Consider the following 19248-nt stretch of genomic DNA (forward strand, 5'->3'; position numbering starts at 1 on the left):
TTTGCTACAAAATACTACATATCCCAGAAGTCTCCCTTGACGCTTGTAATCACGTGACTTGGTATAAAAAGCGAACACGTGATCTTGTTCTCTCCGTGTTAGTTTCCTGGTGAAGGTGAAGCGTCCGCTAGCGTTTACCACCGGCCTCCATACGAAGTAAGTTACGTAACATAGATTAGCCTCTGCATTGGTCAACAGGTGTTTTAAGTAGTGCATTACGTTTTCTGTCACTTTAATCGTGTGCTTTATCTGCCATGATACAGGTAACAAGCGTCTATGGGAAAGTTTTTATGGCAAATTTTAATGTCATCACAGTTAGCTAACTTTGTGTTAGCCGGCATGAGCCTTATGCAATGGCTCCTAACCGTTAACTAAAGCTAACAACACACCGAAGCACATGGTGGTCCTATTCAGCGTTTTTCCGCCACTCTCACATGTTAAAGACTCAAATATTTCAAAATTAAAATCTCGTCATGTAGTGACCTTTTTATGTAGTGCATGATGTGTGTGTGCCGACCAGTTCATGCTTAGCTAACGTTACATCAGCCCAACCCCTTCAGTGTCACTGTCTGGGTATAATACTATAATAATATCATTATCCGCATATCTGTCGGCTATTAACGATTAATCAATTAGTTTTTAAACTTCAACACTGAAGCAATTTGATAACAATTTAGGCTGTCATAAATTCGCATTTTTTACTATAGTCAGCAGATTAATCGATAATGAAAGTAATTACAGTTGCAGATGTGTTTGCTAAATAAATGACTTAACTGAAGAGTTTAATTATCTAACTAACGAATTCACCAATAAAAATGAGTCTACTCTAAGATACTAACAGGATAAAAGAAACTTAATCAAAACAGTCTTACAGGTGATTTACTAGTGTACCTAATTCTTCCCCCTCTGCAGGAAAAACTGGTATGCTTGATTGGTATCACTTAAACTTTCCTACATTATATTAGTTTATTACACCAGATTTTTGTTTACTCTGAATTTGTCATGATAAAAAGCACAGGTGGTACTATTAACATTAATGATGGCCGTTCTACTCAAGTGTTCCAGTGAGACTGAATGCACAACACCAGGACTGAAATTTAAGCAGCTACATGGTTTCAATTCCTTTACACCTGTGATTTTCCTGAAATGTTTGTTTTCTGTGGAATAAGGCTTTTTGAATTTGGAAACACCCGTAAATGAACGAGGGCTTGTCTTGTATTCTGGAAAGTGGTAATAAAATGCACTCATCTAGTAAAAGTGTGCCATTGTAGGGCCAACGTCTGCTAGTCAAGTGAATTAAATAATCTCGTTTCTCTAGTTCAGACAGAAGATGTCGACCGTGTCTGCTGCCAGCATGGAGTCTGCTGCTGTGACTGGGGACACTGAGCAGAAGAAGCCACTGAAACCATGCTGTGCTTGTCCAGAGACAAAGAAAGTCAGGGATGCTTGGTAAGTACCTTGCCCAGAGAGACAAACGCTTTCCTTGTTGCTAGTGAGAATATTTATTGATGCCTCTGTTTTGTTTCCTCCAGCATCATTGAAAAGGGAGAAGCCAGCTGCACAGACCTGATTGAGGCACACAAAGATTGCATGAGGGCGCTTGGCTTCAAGATTTAACTATTCCATTTTGTGTGCGTGTGGTAAGTATCAAATCCAAATGTCAAAGGCATGCACAGCTTTATATTTAGTGTCCCATCACCTTGTTTGCAACTAACTTCTGGGTCGTTTGTATCCCTCAGCTGTTACTGATTCATCCATTGCCAGCACAAGGTGAACTACCAGACTAAACACCACTGCACTGGCATGCATTCTAATTAAGTTAAAATCAAGAGTAATACAAAACTAGATTATAACTGAGTCTTTAAAATTATGGTCATGTGTGATTCTCTGCACACACTGCAGAGGTCAGAGGGTAATTTTTTAGGGGCATGAAAAGCAGTGTGGCAAATAGTGGTACAGAAATACTTTATATTGTAATGCTAATAAGATTTGGTGAAGGCCAGACTCTGCCTTTGCAACATTAATCTGACCTTCAGTTTGTGTAAAATGGGCTAATGGAAGTCTGATCAGGCCAAATGGCCACTAAAATGTCCATTTGCTCCTTGACATGTGCCGCATAGACGCATTGTTAGTAAATTAAAAGATGCAATTACACATGTTTGTTGAAAGGTCTCTGCTCATGCTTTAAGTGTGACCTCCTGTAATTAAACAGAATAGTATTTGGTCCTTATTTCATTGGTTCCCTACAAAATTATAACTGGAAACAGAACTTAAACACAATTTGCATGCATGTACTGGTGACAGTGACGGGGCTGACAACCTAAGGCCAACTTGAATTGAGTCACTCTGGTGTGTAAATGAGTACCTGCCTAACTACATTTAATTTAACCACCAGACTGTTTACAGCTTCAGTTTCCTCTCGCTAGGTCGGTTGTGTCTCTTGGCGATTGCTGATTTCATCCATTGTGCACTAACTGCACTATCAGACTAGAACATGTAAAGAGGTGCAGAAACGGGAGGTGGAGCAAGTGTCTGATGTGCTTACATGACCACATAAAACATGCCTGAAGCCAAGTGGCTCAGCTCGTGTTTCAGCAGCTTAAATGGCCTGGCATCTTTTATGTTCACTTCCTTTTCTAAGGGAGAAGTCTTTAGGCTGGAGGAAATTTGCGTGTTCAATAATGTATTAGGTCCTAGCTAAACCACTTAATGTTACTGTTAACTGAATCTAACAAGGCCTCAGCCTTTGCTCTGATCTTGTGGTGTTTTAATTTTAAGTTGGCATTTAAATTTTAAAAGCAATGAAGAGAGTATAAGTGTAGGTCTCAGCTGTTTATGCTTTAATACTGTTGCACTCAATGTAATAGAAATTTGAAATGCTCATTGTTTGATCTCTCCTGCAGTGTGTTGCTGTGCAAGTGGAAGACGACCCTGGATATGCCCTTCTTTCCCCGTGTTATACCTCGACTGGAAGGGAAATGTGATTATGATGCACTTAAGATCTGATGGTTGATTGTCTTTCTGTGAAATTGTTTTTTAAAGTCTTCTGAATTTTACAAAATGTGTAAATCTATTATGCTGTCTGAAATTGAATAAAAGTCCTATGCAATAAGACCCATTATTGCTGGTTTGTCATTTTGGTGTAGATTAAATACATTTAGAAGTACACTTAGAAAGTATTCACAGCGCTTCACTTTTTCCACATTTTGTTACAGCCTTATTCCAAAATGATTAAAATAATTTATCAGAATTCTACAAACAATACCCCATAATGACATTGTGAAAGTTTGTTTGAAATTGTTGCAAATGTATTAAAAATAAAACGAATCATATGCACATAAGTATTCCCAGCCTTTGCCATGACACTCAAAATTCAGCTCAGGTGCATCCTGTTTCCACTGATCATACTTGAGATGTTTCTACAACTTGATTGGAGACCACCTGTGGCAAACTCAGTTGACTGGACGTGATTTGGAAAGGCACACACCGGTCTATATAAGGTCCCACAGTTAACAGTACCTGTCAGAGCACAAACAAGCCATGAAGTCCAAGGACTTGTCTGTAGACGTCAGAGACAGGACTGTATCGAGGTACAGATTTCTACAATTTCTGCAGCATTGAAGGTCCCAATGAGCACAGCGGCCTCCATCTTCTGTAAATGCAAGAAGTTTGGAACCACCAGGACTTTTCCTAGAGCTGGCTGCCCGGCCAAACTGAGCGATCGAGGGAGAAGGGCCTTAGTCAGGGAGGTGACCAAGAACCTGATGGTCACTCTGACGGAGCTCCAGCGTTTCTCTGTGGAGAGAGGAGAACCTTCCAGAAGAACAACCATCTCTGCAGCACTCCACCAATCAGGCCTGTGTGGTAGAGGGGCCCGACGGAAGCCACTCCTCAGTAAAAGGCTGGAGTTAGCCAAAAGGCACCTGAAGGACTCTCACACCATGAGAAACAAAATTCTCTTTTGCCTGAATGGCAAGCGTCATGTCTGGAGGAAACCAGGCACCGCTCATCACCTGGCCAGTACCATCCCTACAATGAAGCATGGTGGTGGCAGCATCATGCTGTGGGGATGTTTTTCAGCGACAGGAACTGGGAGACTAGTCAGGATCGAGGGAAAGATGAATGCCGCAATGTACAGAGACATCCTTGATGAAAACCTGCTCCAGAGTGCTCTGGACCTCAGACTGGGGCGAAGGTTCACACAGCCAAGATAACAAGGGAGTGGCTAAGGGACAACTCAGCGAATGTCCCCGAGTGGCCCAGTCAGAGCCCAGCCTTGAACCCGACTGAACATCTCTGGAGAGATGTGAAAATGGCTTTGCACCGACGCTCCCCATCCAACCTGATGGAGCTTGAGAGGTCCTGCAAAGAAGAATGGGAGAAACTGCCTAAAAATAGGTGTGCCAAGCTTGTAGAATCATACTCAAAGACTGGCTGTAAATGGTGTCAAAGGTGCTTCAACAAAGTATTGAGCAAAGGCTGTGAATACTTATGTACATGTGATTTTTTGTTTTGTTTTTTATTTTCAACAAATTTGCAAAGATTTCAAACAAACTTCTTTCACATTGTCATTATGGGGTATTGTTTGTAGAATTTTGATGAAAATAATGAATTTAATCCATTTTGTAATAAGGCTGTAACATAACAAAATGTGGATAAAGTTGAAGTGCTGTGAATACTTTCCGGATGCACTGTAAGTATTTTAATCATCTCAATTCATCTTAAGGTTATGTATTGGAGGTCCATTTTCTGGGTGAGCGGCTGCTTGCCACAGTTGCTGTCCCTGGTATGCACTTAGGCTTAAAAATAACTCTGCCCCTGCAAAGTCAATACTTGGCATATCTGCATTCTTGCTCTGTAGTGTCACTTATACTGAAGTGTACCTGGTAATGGACATGTAGTTCTCACATTCACAAAACCTGCTGGAAATGCTACAGCAATTCTGCAGCAGTTTTAACTAACTGGTTTGTCCTCTACGCATGCAACGGTTTATTAAGAGGGATGTTTGTTTTGTTTGGGGGGGGGGCCTGCATCTTTATGAAGTGACTGTCCATTTTCTAGCCATATTTTAATTTTCCATGTACACAAGAGTTGTGTACTTTGTAGTTAAAATCCTTAACCACGCCAGTTCATTGTGACCTTCACATCAAAACAAGCACTTGACCCACTCCTTGATTTCATTTTTTTATTTTTTTATTTATAGACAAGTGTGTCTCTGAAAAGCAATTAAAATCCAAATCCAACTTGAAAGTTACAAACACGGCTATAACTGCATTATTTCCCTCTGAAATGTAGTGGAGTTGAAGTATAAAGTAGCAGTAAATACTCAAAGTACCTCACAATTGTACTTTCCACCACTCCTAACAAACTGAAAACTACAAACTTCCCAAAGTGGTATGGATTTCAAGGCTGTTGCAGATGTTGTGTCCACCTCCTGTGTTGTATTTTAGTGTACCTTTTATGAGGTATGGGAGTTTTGTGACCAAGATGTTGCAGGTTTAGTGTTACTGATTTAAGACTAAAACAGAAGGTGTGGTACTTTGTACCACAGATATGTACTGTAGTATTTATTGGTTTAAATTCCTCTTGTAGTGATAGAAAAACAAAGAAATGGCCATTGTTTTAAAAAAATCTCCTAATTTAACTGACTACTGTAGAACTGATTCTTATTTCTGTCTTTCATGTTGTTGGCAGCGTGTAACTCGAAAGCTACAAACACTGCTATAACGTCAGTCACTTATGGCTAAATTTGAGTTTGTCAGGTATTTAAAATATCTCAGTCACCACTTTCAGAGTTTGGGATACAAATAACAGCTCAAAGAGCTAACACACTGGGAGCATCAGTTCAAAAACATTTGAATATCAATAGAATCCAGTAAAATGATGGTCATGACAAATATTCACTATGCAGGGTTTATGAATAGAGAGTTAAACATTTTTTTGTCAACTGGTAAGTTATTTTGTCTATTACCTGTTGTAGAACAGTTGTTTTTGACACAGAGCTTTATTCAAATACCTTCAAAAACTCTGACGGTTCAGTCATCGAGATTAAAGTCAGCAATGTGTAAAACTCTGTTAATACTCCCAGTCACTATAGGTTTACAAGACACCTCAAATGATATCAGATCCATGATGAAGTGCATTTGTTTTCAAATAATTCTACAAAAATACAAAATAAAGCCAATACCAATTTACATAACTTACATATTCAGATTTTCAAACTTTTGACTACAACAAAATGAACACGTGTAATAAAGCGTGTGTGATTGTAACCTAAAAGAAAAACTAAAGTAAAGACTAAATTAAAAAGTCCATCTTGCCCTCTTTTGCTTTTGAGACAGTTTCAACTTTTTATAGTCTGTACACCAGAATATTTAATGATCCAGGTCATTAAATGAATTAATTAACTTAATTAGTACTTACAATACCAATTCTCATTCAATTCCCACATCACACAGCTTGTACAATCTATTTTCCTCCTGAATATTCTTGAATCTGCCAACTTCAATCGTTTCAGGAAAAATACTGGTCTTCTGGATAGGGCCATAATTTTGCTAAATTGACATTTACGTCTTTAATTTTTTATTTTGACGGTATGTATTCTATTATTATATTGGCTGTTTATTGTCTTGCTCTAATAAGAAAAAGAGAAAAACATTTTATTAAGAGATGTCCCTGTGAGCTGTGAGTCTCCCCCTGGCTGAAAGGACAGCCGGATATGTGAGGCGGTGGTGGTGGGTGTTTATACCTGAAATCTGACCTGCACTGTCACCCTTCTTGTTTCAGTGTTACTAAATATGCACCGGCTGAACTGCTCTCTTCAGAGTAAACTGGACTCAAAGTTTGGGTGAAGGAAGAACTGTGTTGTAGCTCTGGAGGAACTTTTCTTTTTAAATATGTGTGACACATTTGAGGCTCAGTCTCTCAGAGATATTTATTATAGTCCCTCTCTTCCCTCCCATTTCCTGCCTCTCTCTCTCTCTTTCTGTTATGTTAAGTAGCAGGCCTGTTTTCTGTCCACCACTCTTTCCTCCTTGGGTTTCAATTCCAAACATGGTTATCCTTCTAGGGCTCTATCAACACCCCCCTTCTCTTCCAGCTGTTGGCTCTACCGTGCAGGCTGGTGGGTGAAAGACAGAGACAGAAAAACACAGCAAGAGAGACGATAGGAAGAATCAGAAGGGAGAGACGGTGCCAGAGGAGAGAGGAAGGGACGCATAATGAGAGAAGAAGAAGAAACCCATTCCAGCTGTGTTTCTATAACAAATAGAGCCGATGTGAACAAATAGATGTGAACTTCTTCACATTGAAGAATTTTCCACTGCACGTCAAGGGAACAAACATTTACTTCTGACATTTTTGGTCAGTATTAGCTGTTTATTTTTTGATCAAGCTTTTATTCAAACAAAACATCTAGTTGTAATTGATGGGACAGAAATAGCACCAAGTTTCATTGGATGAGAAGTCGTTTTGGCCCTTTTTAACTTTCTTTCCATTCGTTGTGCATCAAAGGCCTCTCTTCAGCTTGTCATTTTAAACATGAACACAGACAACTCGACTCTGCTGGACAGCTTGTTCTTTGCTCCTCTCTGCGATGGCTGGACCAACAACACAGAGGGAGCCATCTACCACTTGGGCAACACCGCCCTGTTCCTGGGCTACATGGGAGGCAGTGGGGCCTACGGGTGCCTCTTCATCTTTGGCTTCCTGACTCCGGCCTTCGCGTGCCTGACCCTGTGGGGCTGGCTGACGATGTGTGGCCTGGACGTCTTCACCTGGAACCTGCTTCTGCTGCTGGCCTGCTTGGCTCAAATCTGCCACCTCCTTTACCGGCTGCACCAGGAGGGCATACGCAATGAGGAGCTGACCACCCTCTACCAAGCGGTCTACCTGCCGCTGGGCGTGCCCGTCCAGGTGTTCAAGGAGATCGCAGGCGCCTTTGAGAACAAGGTGGTGGAGCTGAAGGCAGGAGAGACGTACGCTGTGGAGGGCAAGACGCCCATCGACCGGCTCTCCTTTCTGCTGTCTGGGAGGTGGGAAGTGTGTGCATGTGGGCATGTGTGTGTGCATCTACACACCTGTACTACATAATGCAAACCACCACGACTAACTGCCTCCACAAAATAAAACCAACACTCTTGAGTAAAAGTAGCAATACCACAATGTAAAAATACTTTATTACAAGTAAAACATTGAAAGCTTTTCTTAAACCTGCAATAACTGATTTTTTCCCCCACTTAGAGGCAGTGGAAACAAGCTGTAAACACAACATCTCACATACAGTATTTTCACCTTTGTTGATATGGCGCATGTGTTTATTTACACATCCAGCAGTCGTGGAGCAACATTACCATCCATTTAGAGTCGTGTTTATGGCCGCTCACGAATGCAAGTCCAATATTCACTCTCTTTATAGCTCTGTTTTTGGTCTCTACCACCTCCTGAGAAAAATATCTGGCTCTTTAGCTGCTAAATGCTGCACTATGTTCGCCAGCTAGTATCTGAGTGTGTCTGTCTGCTGTTTGGTGCTGAGCAGGTAGTGTACAGTCAGTTTTTTGAGCTTTTTCTCTGAAAAGAGCTGCCTGCTGTGTCTGGAAATTAAACGGATGAGAGCGGTGAGAGTGAACTGAGCAGAAAGATGCTAAAACACTCCGTAAGCTGACGGGGTAAGCTGTGGGTTCATGAGCAAATCCTTTCACATTACAGGTAGTCATTTGATCCATTGTTAATATGAAAATATTGATCATAGCTGCTTTAAGTCAAAGTACCACACCCAACAGTGATGTCAGTGTACTGACACACCCTGTACACTTCAACATCACTGCAACAAATTAAACTACTGGAGGTCAGCAAAAACCTTTGCTGGTGTTGAGTTATTCTTAATTACCAAATTTCAAAGTATCCATTTTGTATGTTTTTATATTATATTATTGGATTATTATGAATGTGTAAGATGCTCAAGGTAAAGCAAATTTTATCTACATACTTACTTTACACTTTTCTTCATGCATCCTGTTAATAAGATGATCTTATGTTTTTATGTTATGTAAAGTCCTAATCCAACTATAGCTATCAGGTAAATAAAGTGAAGCGAAAAGTACATTATTTCCATCTGAAATGTAGTGGAGTTGAAGTATAAAGTAGCAGTAAATGTAAATAGTCAACTAACGTACCTCAAAATTGTACTTTCCACTACTGACCAATACTTCTCTGAGACACTCAACAAAAACTGAAAACTACAAACTTCCTAAAGTGGTATGGATTGCAAGGCTGTTGCAGTTGTTTGCATTATTGTACAGATGTTCGTGTTATTGTGTCCACCTCCTGTGTTGTATCTTGGTGTACCTTTTATGAGGTATGGGAGTTTTGTGACCAAGAAGGTTAAATGTACTTCTTTCTTACTTTTCCCATTTTTTGGACACAGTATGTTGTTGCAGGTTTTAGTATTACTGATTTAAGACTAAAACAGAAGGTGTTCACTCATTTGTACCACAGTTATATACTGTAGTAATTATTGGTTTAAATTCCTGTAGTGATAGAAAAACAAAAAAACACCCATTGTTTAATGAAATCTGTAGAACTGGATTTCTATTTCTGTCTCTTTCATGCTGTTGGCAGCGTGTAACTGTTACTGGAAATATATCCTCTTCATCCAAACATCCTCACAGTAGAGCCGCATTAGATTTCACAGTACTGGAGCCTACACAAAAGAAATGCTGTAAACAGAGTATTTTTGGCTGTGACTCACCAGTGTGCCGTCCCTCTGCACACTGCCAGTTAGTGAAACGATATCTTTGTACTTGGGACAGGAGTGGATGCTGACTGCTCCTCTTACCTTGGATTAAATGTTGGCCACGCTGCTGACAGCTCAGTGTACAAGCCAAATTTGGAAGAACAAACAAACAAACAAAAAAGCTAATAATGATTTTGGTGGCTTGTTGGATGAGTTTGTCTTCTTATCTTCTTGCTCATCCTTATTTAACTTTCTGACAGACTGGGTACATTTTTTCAGATTTAAAGATTAGCATTACTGTTTTTAGTGTGTTACTGCTAAATGTGTTACTTAAAACATTTCCATTAATCAACAGTCTCCTGTTTGCTATGACTACACTACATGGCCAAAAGTATGTGAACATGCAAACATCTGATTCTTCAACATCTCATTCCACAACCATGGGCAAGAAGACTTTTCACAAGATTTTGGAACCTGGCTGCAGCGATTTGCTCCAATTCAGCCACAAGAGCATTAGTGAGGTTGGGCACTGAAGACTGGCCCGCAATTTATGTTCCAGTTCGTCCCAGAGGTGTTGGGTGGGGTCGAGGTCAGGGCTCTGTGCAGGCCAGTCAAGCTCTTCCACACCAAACTCAGAAAGCCACTTCTTCACACACCTGGCTTTGTGCACGGGTTTTTTGTCATGTTGAAACAGGAAATGGTCTTCCCCAAACTGTTGCCACAAAGTTGGAAGCTCACTATTGCTGTCACCAAAATATAATATATGCTGTATCGTTAAGATTTCCCTTAAATGGAACTAAAACAGAAAAGCAGCCCCAGACGATAAGACAGGAGTCTCCGCATACTTTTGGTCACATACTTGTGTATGTGCCACAAAGTACAGTACCAGCTGTACAGTGACATTTTTAGCATGGGGCTCTCCAGTGGAAATCCCTTCCCCTGGAAGTGTAAGTGCCATACGGGGTAATTAATACACAGCAAAATAGCTGTTAATTAACACCTTTGTTATGAAGAGTCTAAATAAAGACTTCTAGTAGTTTTAAACTGCTACAAAGAGAGAGCATTTATCTGAGTACAGAATACCAGTGTCATTTAGACTTTTAGTCACCTATATGTGATTGTCTATATCTGTATTGTAGATCTCTATCAGTTTATAGTGACTTGCAATTAGACTTCTAACTAAATGTCATTGTTTTATCCTTTGTAAGTGCCTGTCCTACCTTACAATTGGCTGCTGTCCTGGATAACAAAGGTTAAGCAGTAAAGTTTGGAAGAGAATAGTTTTTTTTTAATTTTTTTTATTTCTTGCTGTAGATGTCAGGTGATTTATATGAAGCAGATCGTTTGCAGCACTTAAATGACAACATTCAACTCACATTGAAAAAAGGATAAAACAGAAACTTTTGACGTAATCCAACGAAGGCTTAATGATTAAGTGTTCTAGTTTATCTCCCTCTGCAGAAGTTATTTATTTTTAAAATAAAGCTGCCTTCTGAGGGAGGTATGTCCTGATGTCTTAAACTTTGATTTCTGCGTGCAAAAAGAATTCTGACAGAAGAGGAAACTTGGTATTATCAATTTATCCAAAAGATGTTCTACTGTTTAAGGACCTCTATAGTCTTCAGTCCAAAGCTGCCCTGGCAGAGATATTCATGCTAATAATTACTTCGAAGGTCTTGGATTGGCACTGCAGAGTGACCTCCAGCTCTCTCTCTGCTCTCATTATCTCTTCTTAATCCCTGTCTCTTTTTTTAACCTTTTATCTTACTCTCTCTTTTTCTTTTAGGATCAATGTGTCTTTGGAGGGCCAGTTCCTGCATTACATCTACCGCCACCAGTTCCTTGACTCTCCAGAGTGGGAGTCTCTCAGACCAAACGAGGAGGGAAAATTCCAGGTATGGGCTTCGACATGCAGTTAACTAGTAGTAGTAGTAGTTTCTGTGTTTTAACAAAGTAAATTCAATAAGTGGATATGAGGCTTGAAGTCCCAAGTGCGGCAGAAAAATGTTAACTTGAAGTACTGTCAATGAAGGATTTGGAACAGGAAACCAGACGTGGATATCAAGTTGTCTTTTGTTGCCTTTTATCACGACTCAGCATCTGACTGATAAGCTGAACAGGGGAAAGTAGTTGTCCGCTTGTCTTTCACATATCCTGTTGCTTTAGATTAATTCAGTTAAAGAAGAAACGAGGCCTGGAGGTCATGTTGGACATTTAGGGTTTGTCTCCAGGCCTAACAGGGTTTCAAACAGGAAGGCTGTGCTGGGTACTGGATCAATGAAGTCAACGATTATTTTCATTATCAATCAATCTGCTGTTTATTTTCTGGATTAATGGATTAATCGTTTTGTCTATAAAATGTCAGAAAATAGTAAAAAAATGTCTTGCATTTTTGCTTGAAAATGATGAATCGATTATCAAAATAATTGCGGATTATTATTCTGTCAATTGACTAATCGATTGATTAATTGATTATTGTTACAGCTCTAAATAGAAGAATTACATTTTTAAATTTGACCACAATGTCTTAGGTTATCTGCAGTGTAGGTTTCAGGCCTTTGCGTGTACCACACTCTGCAAATCACACATACATATAATCAAGAGAATTAATGAAGTGCATCATTAGTATTAATCTAGCCAGACAACTGAGCTGGCCGGCAAAAATATGCACAGTTTGGGGAACAACTTAGGTTTTTCCCTTTAATATCAAAATCAGAATCCGAAATACTTTATTGATCCCCGAGGGGAAACTCTTTTCTTCAAAATGAGAAGCTGGGAATATTTTATGCAACAACATGAATGAACCCTCCAACAGTGAATTCAGTCTGGCCTAAATGCTTTTTTATATTAAAACTGGTGTAAGAAATGAGTGTTTAAGCTTTTCAAGGGTTAAGTTAATAACTGAAAGTCGTTTTGCGTCAACCTGCGAATCACAGACTAACAGACAACAAATCTGAAACATACTGTAGGTGAAAAATGTGTAGATGAAAGGTTTGAAAAAGAGGAAGCTTTGTGCTCGTGACCAAAGTTAACAAAATGTATTTTCATAAAACTTACATAAATGCACAGAGTGAAAATACAGTACGTGTTTTAGGGGATTAATATTTCTTCTTATATTAAAATTGGACATGGCTCCATTTGCTTTCCTGCTGGAGTTTGAAGATTGATGCCACTCTTATATCTGTCTGTTAAGTACGCAGCAAGAGCAAGCAGACAATTATCTTAGCTTAGCATAAAAACTCAAACCAGAGGAGGAGATATAACCAGATATAACGTGCTAATTAGTGATTTTTTTAAGATTTTGGTACACGTAGGCAGATTTTTTAAACTTTGGACATAACCAGGTTAGCCGTTTCCTCCTGCTTTCAGTCTTAATGCTAAGCTAAGCTAACCACCTGCTGGCTCCAGCTTTATACTTAAATGATAAGTGGTATCAATCTTCGCATCTATCTGTATAAAGTGTATTTCCCAAAATGTCTAACTATTCCTTTAACATCACATTGACAAATGATTCAGAATAGAATAGAAAAGATGTTGAAATTTGCCCATGGCATCTCACCAAAACACATTGTGTGTTTCCCTGATTTCTAACAAATGCGTGAGTGCATTTCTTCCCTCATGAAACATTAGCTGTTAGCATGTGTTAAATCTTACATTGTCTACATCCATGTTTACTAGCTAGCAGTCTTCTTCCCTGCGCATTACCACCACAAACTGCTGATCAGGGAAATACCATGAGGCCATGTCACACCCGTGCTTGTGTGCATGCATGATACAAACAAAATGGGGGCCCCCTCATTAAAAACATTGCTCCATACTATTACTAGTGGTCAAAAACTCCACAGGGTACCTTTAAGACATTGATATTCAGATGTTTCATTCATACTCCTCAGGTGACCCTGACAGCAGAGGAAGACTCCCGCTACATCTCATGGCGCCGCCGCAGCCTCTATTTGCTGATCTCAAAGGATCGCTACATTGCCCGTCTCTTCTCCGTCATGCTGGGCTACGACATTGCCGAGAAGCTCTACAACCTCAACAACAAGCTCTACATTAAGAGTGGCGTGCTGTTGGACATCCGTCTGCCCAGCCTCTACCACGTGCTGGCCCCCTCCTCGCAGGGCAGCGAGGGCGGAAGTGGCAGTGGCAGTGACGGCGGATTCGCCAAGGAGCAACAAACTGAACAGCAGGGAGAAGACCCAGTGCCGGACTACCAGAAGTCCGTTCCATCCCAGTCCCAGCCCCTCCAGCCTCACCTGCAGGGACCAAGGAAGACCACCCTGGATAAACCCCAGGCCCCCCAGCATGACCCCTGGGCGTCAGACCCGGAGCTGCCCACTGGTGAGGACTCCACCAGCCTGGTCCTGGAGGACTTTGCTGATGTGGGGGGCTCCTTAATGGATTATGGCAGTGAGGGAGATTATTTGAGGTAGAGGGGAAGGGTGCTGGAGCTAACACACTGGGTCACCACTTAAGCTACATGTAAGTACCTCACCTGGGTGGAGAGTGGTGTGGGGGCGGTGTGTGTGCATGGATGGCTTGCGGTGCACAATTCTTACTAACTCGGCTTTATAGTGAGATACAGTACTGGGCTGGGCGATAAGGCTGAAATCAGTATAGCATTAATATGAATATTTTTCTGATATCAACTTACAGATTTATGACAATATGGCAAATGCAATGATGGAAAGTTACTAGCTATATTTATTCAAGTATGGTACTTAAGTACATTTTTGAGATAATTCCATTTTGAGTATTTCTATTTCCGCTACATTTTAGAGAGAATTAATGTACTTTTTACTCCACTACATTTATTTGACAGCTATTAGCATATTACAGCTTATTACTGTGCAGACTTAGATATTACGTACAAAACATATGATCATCTTAAAAAATATGATGAATTATTATACTTAAGCCTATTTAAAATGAGATCCACTTCAACCATCTACAACATTAAAATACTGCTTACATGTTAATGGACCAATAATAATAAATAATAACACTCCATTTTGCATAATAAGTACTTTTACTTTGGATACTTTAAGTACATTTTGTTGATAATGCTTATGTACTTTGACTTGAATGGAGTATTTTTACATTGTTGTAATACTACTTTTACTTAAGTGAAAGTACTTAGTACTTCTTCCACGACTGGACAAATGTATACACGATTATACGTAAAATAGTAAAATTGATGAGGTTCAAAGTTCAATGTTGACCTTTGAAACAGTAAAAGAGAAAACAATCTCAACACAAGGTGCATTTATTAGCTAGTTCTGAAACCTTCCATCATATCACGTGATCTTCATCAACAAATGTGCTAAAAACAAAAAAACACAAAAATTGGAAATGTGATTGTTTAAAACACCATGACAACTGGGCTCCACAAACTGTCTGCTGATGAGGATCATGTGATATGGTTGAAAGTTTATATTACATAACAGCTATTAATTGGACGTTGTGATGAGACTGTTTTCTCAAACGTCAAATTGATGTTAAATACAGTAAATTGTGTTCAGTGCGTAAAACAAAAAACAACTGAATTTTGAAATACAACTTGCTTGCAACTAATAATTTGGACCAGAGAATTATTATCAATATACAATAATACTGAATTATCGTCCAGGCTGTGCTGTAATGTTCTTAGATTAATATAGTTATTTTGTTTTCTGGCTCTTTTGCACTTATTAAATTTATCTCATGAGGATCTGCTCTGGCTGCTTGGTCTTTTGCATTTAAAAGTAAACACCCATATATTGTTAATTTGTAAAATTTGTTTTGATTTAAAGGTTTTTCGGGAACTACCAAACTATTTGTAGCTATAGATTGACATTAAATGGTGGCCAGAATTCTCCACATGCTGGCTTCCTCAGTTTTGCGAATATCTGGATTATTATCATCATTATCATTGTTTCAGACAGCTGATCAGGTCCTGTGAGTGTCTGTACTGTGTGTGTGTGTGTGTGTGTGTGTGTGTGTGTGTGTGTGGCTGTACTGTGTGTGTTGGATGAGTAGGGGTTCGATACTGTAACTAGTTAAATCAGCGGTGAAGTTGGCCGGGCAGCAGCTGTGTTCTTATCTGATGAGGATTAGATCTTGGATTTTTAGGGGATGTTCAAAAAATTCAGTGCCATGCTATTAATCCAGTGTTCCCACCCTTTGGCTGTCTGTCTGCTAATCTGTTCATCACCCCCCCCCCGCCTGCCCTCCTACCATCCATCCCAAAAGCAGCCCTCGCTCAATCGCAGGTGGTGGATCACATTTCATAGCTGTATAGTGGGGTCAGTGCCGGGTTTGGGTTGCAGGGCGGCTGTGAAGCAGTAGGTCAAATCTGTCACAGACAGTAGTAACACAGCTTCAGTGCAGAGGCCAATGACTCAGACCACAAGTGGTGGAAAATAACCTACATTTACACAAATACTGTGCTTAAGTACAGTTTTGAGGGGCTTGTACTTTACTTGGGTATTTCCATGTATGCTACACTTCTTCTCCATTACATTTCATTACATAAAAAAATAAAACACAATGTAGCCTTTTGTTAAAAGGTTTTCAATCTTTTTGGTTTGTGACCCTTTACAAAAATAGCTGTGTCTAGTTGGGGCTCCTTGTGATGTTTCAGATGTTCATGAGTTGTTAGCAGGCAAATAATGAAAGAAGTCAAATTATCCAATAATTCACAAAAAAAGAGGGTGAGATTAAAGAAAAGTTCAATTAATACAGACTGGGTATCAGAAATGTTTTTTCTTCTTTCCAACCCCATGAATCATCCCGTGACCCCTCAGATTTATCTTGGAGGAAACCTGACTCCTATGTTGAGAACCACTGAACTAAACTACCTGACTTTATAGAAAGTATTAAAATTAGCTAACTGTATAAAAGGTAGATAAAACTAGCTAGCTGTTACACCTCAAGCAGCTACAACAATAAAATGCTGCTTACACACTGATGCATCAGAATTAATCTAATAATATCATATATCTCACATTTTTCTGCAGAACGAGTACTTTTACTTTTGATTAAAGAGTTTCCCCTCGGGGATCAATCAAGTATTTCTGATTCTGATACTTTATGTACATTTTGCTGATAATACTTCTGTACTTTCACTTAAGTAGGATATACGAAGAAAAGTCCTCTCTTAAAAACAGATACTTGTGATATGTCTTGCATTTATGGGTCCGTATGTGTGGATGACCAGCAAAATGTCAACAGTTAAAGTGGAATTACAGCAGAAAATATTTAAAAAAAAATCAAATATATGTAACAGCTGTCTGGTTTTTGCATCAGTCCCTCAGAATTAAAGCGCAAGAGTGTCTTTCTAGAAAACATTCAACACAGCAGATTTATTACGTGAACATAGAGAAAGTACAGAGTCGATATTTGGTGTGTGGTTTCTGAGTCTTTGCAAGCATACACAGTGGTGACTGGGGAGCGACAATGATTAACACCCCCAGGGCAAAGCAGGCAGCAACCCTAGGGCCCTAGACACATGCCTTGAGGCAGCTCTTACATTTTTATCCTTGTATGAGGGGCCCCTATGTCAAAATCTAGTTGTAATACTTTTAAAAATTCTGTTGAAATTATGCTTACATTATGAATATTCTTAAATAAATTAGCATTTAATCAAATCATATCTAAACTAAAATGTGGGTTGGAGGTCTCAATTGGGAACCATAGCTCATTTTTGTCCCAGGGCCCCCTTAAGAGTTATCCCGGCCCTGACCCCGGGGGAAACAGAGCCAGAGCCTACTGGTGTTGTTGGGGCTGATAAAATCACATCTAACTTCGCAGAAACATTTTGGAGTTGATGCATCAAATTCATTGTTTTTTTTAGAAACATGTTGTGTTGTATGATTTCATATATTTAACTTTGTTTCTAACCTTTACATAACACATTTTCAAAACCACTGACGGTGAATTGTGTAATGTAAATAAATACTTAGCTGTGAATCGGGAAACTGGCAATTTTTTGCTCAAGTTGTTTCACAGTTTGTTTAATAATTTGTCTTTGATGTGACACAGCAGCTCAAAATGTTTTCATTGTCATGCTATCAGGACGTCATACTTTCATTCTTAACCGAAGCTTCGATGTTGTCTGCAGGAGGTGATAGTGACGGAAACCTACCACCTCGATTCCAGAGGGGCAGAGCGCCGCTGGCTCCTACCGACACTCCCAAACTGTGAGATCAGTCTCTCCTGGAAACACTATATTATTTACAGTATAGCAGTATGAATGTGTCACATGTCACTCCTTATGACTCGCTCTCTGTCCCTGTTCTCACCTCCCACCTTTAAAATCACAGTTTGTGTGATAAGACAGCCAACATGAATATATTTTGACAATCAATAGTTTTGGCTGATATTAATCTCTATATTGATTTAAATTCGGGCCAATTTAATGCATAAATGACAAGTGTTTTGTGCTGTCTAAAAAGATTTAAAGTCTCTGAAGCAGCATTTAGGCCACCATGAGGCTCTGAAATCTGCATGTTGACTTGCAGATCCAACATTTAATAAACTGACAATCAGTTGACCTAATTTAAATCATAGTTACACCGTCATGACACCGGAGCACTGAGGACAGAGGGTCAGCCTTCACCTTGTTACTTACCAGCACGTTAAATGTCTGAAATGTTATTTTATAAAAATGGATTCTGTGATACTGAAACAGATGAATTTGGTTTTCATCTCACTTCTATTTGATGTTAGAACTATGATTGTTTGATCTGGACTTCACTTCATGTGATTTAATGTTAAAATTCGACTTTTGATGTTTTTTTTCCACAAATCACTTATATTCAGTGTTTCAAAGAGTATTGATTTAACTTAGTAACGTCACTACACATTTTCTGGATCTGAATGATTTTGACGAATTTGGTCAGCAATCAATAAAAAAACAAACATTATATGAATTAATGAATTGAGGATGTTCAACTGCTTAAAATCATATATTTAGTTTTGCATACCTCAAGAACTTTCCAGACCTGTGTATGAACACTTTAGGTATACTTGGCAGTGTAGATTTTCTCCATCACTTCCATGTTCTGTTGGGCATCTTTAGTTTATTTATCTGAATGCACCATGACTTGGTTCAGTGTCAGAAATGTATGCTATCTAAGAGCTTCTAAAAGCTTCTTGTACTGATTTTCAAAACAACTTACTTCTTTTTTGGTGATATATTGGATGCCTGTAGACCATGTTTTTAATTTTTTTTAACTAACTGATTATTTAATACAGACGTATATACTGTGAATTGCGCTGAATTTGTCTGTTATTGACTTCCAAAATAGAGAGATGGGACTAAAATTAAGATGTCAGTGTTTTTAAAAAGTATTTTCATGGGGCCAAGATTTCTCCATAAAGCTCTGTGTGTGCAGTGAAAATGTAGTTTGTTTTCTGTGACTGTCTACTTCCTGTCATACCTGTCACAAGCCCACTCACCACTGAGTTTAGAGCACCCTGATTATACTCAAAATGATTTATGCATTAGTAGCTGAGGAAATCTCTTTTACTAC

The 19248-nt window shown here is 39.3% G+C and overlaps 2 protein-coding genes across 4 annotated transcripts; both read left to right on the plus strand.

The window, feature by feature from the left end:
- The first annotated feature begins 7 nt into the window (after window positions 1-7).
- LOC122885776 (cytochrome c oxidase copper chaperone) lies at window positions 8-3114 on the plus strand. 2 transcript variants are annotated; one of them, XR_006380190.1, is made up of 5 exons: window positions 8-156; window positions 1319-1449; window positions 1533-1640; window positions 1740-1770; window positions 2904-3114. XR_006380190.1 is itself a non-coding variant. In XM_044217372.1 (4 exons), the coding sequence occupies exons 2-3, from the start codon at window positions 1331-1333 to the stop codon at window positions 1615-1617; spliced, it is 204 nt and encodes a 67-aa protein (XP_044073307.1). In that variant the 5' UTR covers window positions 10-156; window positions 1319-1330; the 3' UTR covers window positions 1618-1640; window positions 2904-3114. The 2 variants fall into 2 exon arrangements, 1 of the variants encoding a protein (XP_044073307.1); XM_044217372.1 differs by lacking the exon at window positions 1740-1770 and having other exon boundaries at window positions 10-156.
- A 3965-nt stretch (window positions 3115-7079) lies between these two features.
- popdc2 (popeye domain containing 2) lies at window positions 7080-19120 on the plus strand. 2 transcript variants are annotated; one of them, XM_044216132.1, is made up of 4 exons: window positions 7080-8033; window positions 11520-11628; window positions 13627-14215; window positions 17835-17967. In XM_044216132.1, the coding sequence occupies exons 1-3, from the start codon at window positions 7540-7542 to the stop codon at window positions 14164-14166; spliced, it is 1143 nt and encodes a 380-aa protein (XP_044072067.1). In that variant the 5' UTR covers window positions 7080-7539; the 3' UTR covers window positions 14167-14215; window positions 17835-17967. The 2 variants fall into 2 exon arrangements, with proteins under 2 accessions (XP_044072067.1, XP_044072068.1); XM_044216133.1 differs by having other exon boundaries at window positions 7085-8033; window positions 13627-14074; window positions 17835-19120.
- The last annotated feature ends 128 nt before the right edge of the window (window positions 19121-19248 follow it).

This window comes from Siniperca chuatsi, linkage group LG12 (assembly GCF_020085105.1).
Source record: "Siniperca chuatsi isolate FFG_IHB_CAS linkage group LG12, ASM2008510v1, whole genome shotgun sequence".
NCBI lineage: Eukaryota > Metazoa > Chordata > Actinopteri > Centrarchiformes > Sinipercidae > Siniperca > Siniperca chuatsi.